The sequence below is a fragment of the Grammomys surdaster genome, unplaced genomic scaffold, assembly GCF_004785775.1.
Source record: "Grammomys surdaster isolate TR1022 unplaced genomic scaffold, NIH_TR_1.0 189, whole genome shotgun sequence".
NCBI classification, from domain to species: Eukaryota; Metazoa; Chordata; class Mammalia; order Rodentia; family Muridae; genus Grammomys; species Grammomys surdaster.
In genome coordinates this window covers 8,857,436-8,864,822 of record NW_021604634.1, presented here as the reverse complement: position 1 = coordinate 8,864,822, position 7,387 = coordinate 8,857,436, and the positions used below count along the sequence as shown (strand labels likewise).

The 7,387-nt window shown below is 36.8% G+C and overlaps 1 protein-coding gene across 1 annotated transcript in view; it reads left to right on the top strand.

Moving 5' to 3' along the window:
• Dok6 (docking protein 6) overlaps positions 1-7,387 on the top strand; it is a 411,556-nt gene that overhangs the window by 330,258 nt on the left and 73,911 nt on the right. Inside the window, exon 7 of the mRNA XM_028768962.1 lies at positions 320-437. Coding sequence (XP_028624795.1) covers positions 320-437 — 118 coding nt within the window. The remainder of the gene's footprint in view (positions 1-319; positions 438-7,387) is intronic.

Sequence of the window (7,387 nt, the reverse complement as noted above, 5' to 3'; positions counted from 1 at the left end):
TCTCTCTCTCTCTCTCTCTCTCTCTCTCTCTCTCTCTCTCTCTCTCTGCCTCCAGACTCCCCTCTCTATTTCTCTCTCCCTCATAAAGTATAAATGTGTTGTCCATATGTGTACATCTGTGGAGCCGTCCACTGGAGCATAGCAAACATATCAGTGGCAGTTTCACTTTTGACACAGCTTTCCTTGAATAGGAACTTATCTGGGTATCATTAGCATATTCTGTTTTCTGTCACTCATATGTAATCCTTGTCATTTTAAAGGGTTGATTAGAGTTTGATATCTCTAAAAAGCCCTAAGAAACATTTTGCTTCTCTTTTAGCTTCAGACAAGCTTGACTGAACCAATGACGTTATCAAAATCCATCTCTCTTCCTCGAAGCGCATACTGGCATCACATTACACGTCAGAACAGCGTTGGAGAAATCTACAGCTTGCAAGGCAAGTAGCTTCACAGTGACAAAGCCTCACTGTCTGTCATTCACTTCCTTCTGTGAGAGAGTCCTACAAATTACTGTTCATTTGCATTGATTTATTTTCTTATATTACCACTTATCAACTTACTCAGGGCACAATTAGAACTCTGAGACTCACTATTACTTTTAAAAGCTATTGTTTTATACATGCATGGTATAAAATTGTTCTAAAAATTATTGTGATGGATAAGGAACAAATTTGGCAGAAGACAATGACTAAAACATTATGCCAAGCACATTGTGAAAAGCTGAAAGCCAATTGCTGAAGTCTGTGTTACCCTGTTTTGCAAAGGACTTCTTTTATCTTTTTTCATTTTTTTCCTATTATTTGTTTATTGGATGTTTTCTTTATTTACATTTCAAATGTTATCTCCTTTCCCTGTTCCCTCCGAAACCCCCTATCCCATCCCCCTTCCCATGCTTCTATGAGGAATGTCCCCTACCCACCCATTCCTGCCTCCCCATCCTCGAATTCCCCTACACTAGGGTATTTAGCCTTCACAGAACCAAGGGCCTCTCCTCCCATTGATGCCCGTCAAGGCCATCGTCTGCTACATATGCAGCTGGAGAAATGGGTCCCTCCATGTGTACTCCTTGGTTGGTGGTTTAGCCCCTGGGAGCTCTAGGGGGTTGTCTGGTTGGTTGATATTACTGTTCTTCCTGTGGGGTTGCAAACTCCTTCAGCTCCTTCAGTCCTTTCTTTTTCACCATTTTTCTTCCTAGTATTAAACATCTCCTCAGGATCTGGTTTCAGGCTTGGTACTAAAATGTTTCACAAGCTTACCCACAGAAGCCTACAGGTGTAGCTAAAGTCCTATCAGGGGCTCACTGAGGAGGGACAATGCAAAAAGGTATGGAGCATTAATGCAATGCCTTTGTGGTTTTCCCAATGACCACCTAACTAACATGGGAATGATTCAATAGGTGAGGGAACTAGCATGGTAGCAGACAACTGATACACAGAATTCCTGTCATAAGCTTTTCTATCCATTCTCTTTGGTTTTAAACAAATACTTTTATCCTTCAAATAGAATATACTCCCTGGAGAAGTAAGAAACACAAGAATAATACTGAAATGCACAGCTGAAAACAGATTCATCCAACAGACATTTATTGAGAACCTTTGGTTTGAATGTAGCAGGCACCCAGTAAATACCTAGTGAATGCATAGCTACTTAAGCCACAAATGGTTAGTTTGGTGATTTTGTATCATTTTATATTTTTCTTTCCATATATAAAATACAATTGCATTTTATACTTTAAACAGCTATTTAAATGCATGGATGACTTGATACTTGTATGTAAGACAGTGTCTTTTAGTGTCACTTATTTGGATGAGAAAATATTTAAGAGTATAAAGACCAATAGTTATGGAAAGCAAACAAAACTGGGAGGTTAAAAAAATCAGAGACAGGGAATCTGTATATAGATTAGTACTCAAAATCTTGTCTTGAATGTTCCAGACCCCTACATGCTCTTGGTCAAAAACAGAAACAGAAACAAAACTAAACAAACAAAACAGACAGACAGAAAAGGACCAGGTGTGATGGACAACAGACACTCAGAGAGCAGAGGGAGAAGGATCGATGCAACTTTGAGGCCAATTTGGTCTTAAAGGAGGTTCTAGATAAGCCAGAACTACAGCATAAGAATGTGTTATTTAAAAGAAAAAGTCCAGAGAGAAAAATGAGTAACTGAGTTTCTTCTGTGTCTACAAACCATGAGTGTCAACCACTGCCCCTTAAAATAGTCCATGATCTTGTTTGTCTGTGTTTCTTGTATTAAGGTCAGAAAACATGGGTTCTTTGGCTTGCTTGTTTTTATTTTTAAGATACTGCAGATTGGTTTCATATTTGTTATTTATTGATTTATTTATGTTTTATTTATTTCATATACCATTTCAATGATGAAGTTTCCGCTCCCTCCTCTCATCCTAGTCTCCCACACACCTCCCGTCTCCCCTCATCCCCATCCACACCTCCTCCATTTTTCTTCACTCCTTCATTTCTCTTCAGAAAAGGTCCAGCATTGCTGGATGTCAACCAGCCATTGCATATCTAGTTGCAGGAAGACTAGTCACCTGCTCTTTAATTAAGGATACAACCCAGTGTGTGAAGAAGCTCCCAAAGGCAGGCAACAGAGTCACAGACAATTCCTGCTCCTACTATTAGGAATCCCACAAGAAGACCAAGCTACACAACTGTAACACATGTGTAGAGGGCCTACATCAGGCTCATGCAGGTTCCCTGGTTGGCAATTCAGTCTTTGTGAGCCAAAAAAAAAAAAGTCAAGAAAATATCTAAGTAAAATAATGTGAGAGATTAACAAAAGTTATGTATTATTGGAATACAATACATAAACACTTCACTTTGTTTATTGATTGGGTTATAATTCAAAAATAACAGTTGTTTTCATGGCCATATAATGGAAACTTTTTTCCAACAGTGGAGTTAATATTTATACTGAAAAGCAACCTAAGAAATAATTTCACATAATTAAATTTACAAAGGTGAATTGAACTATCGCTTCAAAAACAGACAGACATTCTTTGAAGGACAATGTTTATTGTTATCTCTTTCTAGAAACACTGTTATGGGCCCAATCAGAGATTGTGTTACAATGAAAATCCTAAAGCCAATAAAGCTAGCAATGAATATTAGTTATCATGTCAAGTAAGCCACAGGTAAGATCTAGTAAGAAAAATCTGTTTCAGAATTTTCTCATATTTTTATATCTGAGCTATGAAGCTATGGATCAATGTGAACTAAATTCACTGAGCTTTCATTCAGAAGGAAAAGGAGAAAAGTTTTATGTGCTCCAAGCTTAATAGATTTATTCATTAATAAGCAACACATGTACTAGAGCTGAAAAAAATTCATGGCCTGAAAACAAACTAATCTATATTAAACTTACATAAAACTTCGACTGCCTGTCAGCATCTATGCTTTTCACTTAGCTAACTTTTACTCTGTTCATTTCTTTGTCTTTTGCCAGACACCTCTTAAAAGACAAATATGTCAATAATGAGAAGCAGAATTTGACTTTGTGATTGGAGAATAAGTGCTATAGAATAATCTGGTCTCTCCATGCTACTGCCAGAGGGTACTCTGACAGAATGAGATATTATGGAGTCTGGATCAAATGAATGAGAAAAGAAATCATTAGCTTCTAACAAGTCCCCACTGTCCTGAGTAATAGATAGCTATTTACCACCTCCACTCCACATAGCTCATGATAGGTCAGCTTTGCCCACTTGTTTGTATACACGTGAAGACTTCTTTTTATTTTAAGAGGTAAGGCTGCTTAATTTGTATTGCCAGGTAATTTTTTTAATCTATATTTAACCAAATTTCTCTCTGTCAAATGTTCAAGATACACACATACAAAAATGTTTTCTCTAAAACCAAGGGAGCCTAAATTGTTGAAGAAATGAAAACTTGATTTTGAACTTTTGACTCTGAAATTATGTCTAAAAATTACTCTCTTAATAAACTATAAATGTATTTTTAAGTTAGTGGGATATATGGAAGTAAGAAGGGAGAGAGAAAAGAAAATTAGGGAAGATTTGAGGAGAGGCATTAGCCTGCTACTGGTAACTTGGTAGCAGCTCATATAAACAAAAGCTTCTTCTAGATGCAATACTTTTCTATTAAAGTAAAGGTAGAGAGAAGGAGAAAGATGAGTTGGCAGGGAAGGCTGGGAGGGGACATTGTTATTGAGCACACACATTTTCTATTGCTAGTCATTAATTTAGCAAGCACACAAACCATTCTGAAATGCAGTAAATCTGTCCCTTTAACCTGTTAGCTCAATTTTCTTCACTCTTCATCTCTAGTTTTCCACTGAGATTAGGTTTTCTTCATAAACTGTAATGAAAAGGGAGCGGAAATGGTCTCAGATAAAGTGTTAATGAGGGAGTGCCATTCTTAAATTTTTGATATATGTAAGCTCTTATTTTCATACAAAATTATATGGGATAGGTACAGTTTGTATTGTTTCTGAGCAATTAAAACAAATATGATTGAGGCTTCATCTTCTGTAAAGGTGGGAGATGTAGAACTTCTGCTTTCATTAACACCAATTAATATCCAAATGTCATCTCTGAATTGCCTGCCCTCTTCTGCCCTCTGTGTGCCTGTAATTAAGCTACAGACCACCAGTGTCAGCACCAAAGCTTACCTAATTACACCAAAGGCATTTGATGCTCATAGAAAGGGCATCTGTGGCTCCAATTTCTCAGAAGGACAGGACAGAAACACACAATTAGAATTAAAGATAACCTTCAGAAAATGCTAAAGAGAATTCCAGCATAGACTTTGAAGTGAACCAAAGGCATTATTTATTCTTCAGTGATCTATGACCCGCTGTCCTTCTTTAATGCTCATTCAGCTTTAAATTTCAATTCTGTATAATTTTCCCATTGATATTTTTCTACTTAACATTTTGCCATAACATGTTTTCCAGATTACAAAGTAAAAGTGTCTTAAAAACTAATACATAAATTTGCAGCAAAAGTAAAGAACAGTCTATATTGCTTCACTCGTAGGTTCAGATTATATTTTTTTGGAAGGCAGGACATTTAGAAGTAGCTAAATACATCAGTATTCCCCACAGGCACCAGCATGCCCCTGGCAATTGAGTAACAGCTCTTCAAAATATGACTCATCTTCTGGAAGCAACACTTTTTGTCTACTAAACCATATTTATGGAAATTTATTGCGTATTCTTACCTTAACAGAAGTAAGTCAAAAACAAAAGTATCTCTCTGTATGTCACTATTTTGAGATAAATGAATAAGTTGTACCCCAACGTTGACATCACAAAAATGCACAGAATACTTCCACTGTGAAATGCTTCTTATCTGCTGCAGTCATAACTAATCATCATCTCTTCCCTGCTCTCTGGGGCATTAATGTATAACTTATATCAATGTGTTTGTTTAATCCCTGCTTCATCCTTTGAGTTGTCGTCTAGTGACATTATAGATGGTTTCCTTTTTATGCTATGGTGGCAGATCAATTCTGCAAAAAGGCACCATCCATTCCTGAAATTTGAAGTTGAATAGACCTGATTTTAATGGTAACTTTAATGTTAAGATGTGTTACTTTGGGTAATATACTTAACCTTTCTAAGCTTCATTTTGTTTGTCTCTAAAACAAGTATACTAGAAGCTTCCACACATTGAATAAATGGGATTACTTAAGACAAGATGTTCAAAAAATATGAGTGAATGTCAGTGCATTAAAGTTAAATTCATACTAAGAAATTTCTCTTTCTCTGGCAGCAGTTTTGCTACCTGCTAACTGTATTTTTAATATTCCCTTCCAAATAGAATTACAGTTTCCTTTATGCATAAAGAATTTTTCTTCCCCCTAAAGACTTCATAAAATCTTATATTGTGAAAAATATTCTTGCCTTTAAAATTCTAGAATCACTGTTTCGAAGCCTCACTTACCTGAGGATTTTACAGTCAAAAAATAAAATTCAGTCTTAAATCTACTTTGAGTCATTTTTCTTCTCACCATCAAAAGAAGGCACTCCTTTCCAGCCTTACATGGTACAGTGCGGTTGCCAAAGGAATCTAGAAGCTCTTGGAGTTAATGAGCTTCAGCACCTAGGACTTTTCTCTGTCACTGACTAGAGGCTCTCTGCTTATTGCCAACCTCGCCTCATCAGCATCCAGCTAAAAACCTTCAAGTGTTACTAACTACTTTACTCTAGGTGGTAAGGGACCTTTTGGGAAGCACACTTCCTCTGATGGGCACTCACTCAATTTACTGAATCTGACACTGCTGACTCTGTTCTCAGGAGCATCACATTACTGACTAGACTAGAGCTGAACCTCAGGATGAGATGGCAGAATTTTGCTAGAATAGCACGAAACATATGCTGAAAACATATGAAGCAAGTCAGACACTGAGTCACTTTTCAAAAGATAAAAGAGATTAAGTATTTCCAGGTGTTCTGTTTAATTAGTACAGTCCAACAATGACTATAATAAATTATTTTATGATTTTAATTCAAATAAAAAATTTAAAAACAAAATTTGCTCTAAATTTTATTTCTTCTCCCACCAAACTTCCCAGACTGAATTATTTAACTACAATAAATATAAGTAACACATATAGTCATTGTCAATTGAGTTTTATGAAAATTACATATATTGCCTTTGCTTTATTACATAATACATACATTATTACATTTACAAAATTACAATTACATAATAATAGGATATAATACTAGTTCAGGGGAAGGCTAACATGGCAAGGTTAATTATACAGACAGGAGCATGTTGCCCACTGAGAGGCTCTACCCAGCAGCTGACTCAGACAGATACAGACACCCACAGCCAAACAGTGGATGGAACTTGGGGACTCTTAAAGAAGAATAGGAGGAAGGATTGCAGGCCCCCAAAGAGGATAATAACTCCACAGAAAAACCACCAGTCAACTAACCTGTACACTTGGGGTTCTCAGAGTCAGAATCACCAACCAAAGAACATACACAGGCTGAACCTAGGCCTCCTTTCATATGTGTAGCAGATGTGTAAGCTTGACCTTCTTGTGAGTCCTAAACAAGTGGAGTGGGGGTTATCCCAGCAGCAGTTTCCTGTATGTGGGATATGTTCTAGCTAGGCTGCCTTGTCTGCTCCCAGTGGCAGAGAAGCTCCTAGCCTCACATAGACTTAAAGTGAAGTAGGGAGTGAGGGGGTGAAAGTGAATACCAGGGGTTCCCATCTCCTTAGAGGTGAAGGAGATGGGGGATGGGGGAAGGTTTGTGGGAGAGTGGGAGAGGGTAACCACAGGGAGAGGAACAGTGAGCAGGATGTAAAGTGAGTAAGTAAAAAATAAGAAAAATAATTAAATTAAATTAAATTAAATTAAATTAAATTAAATTAAATTAAATTAAATTAAA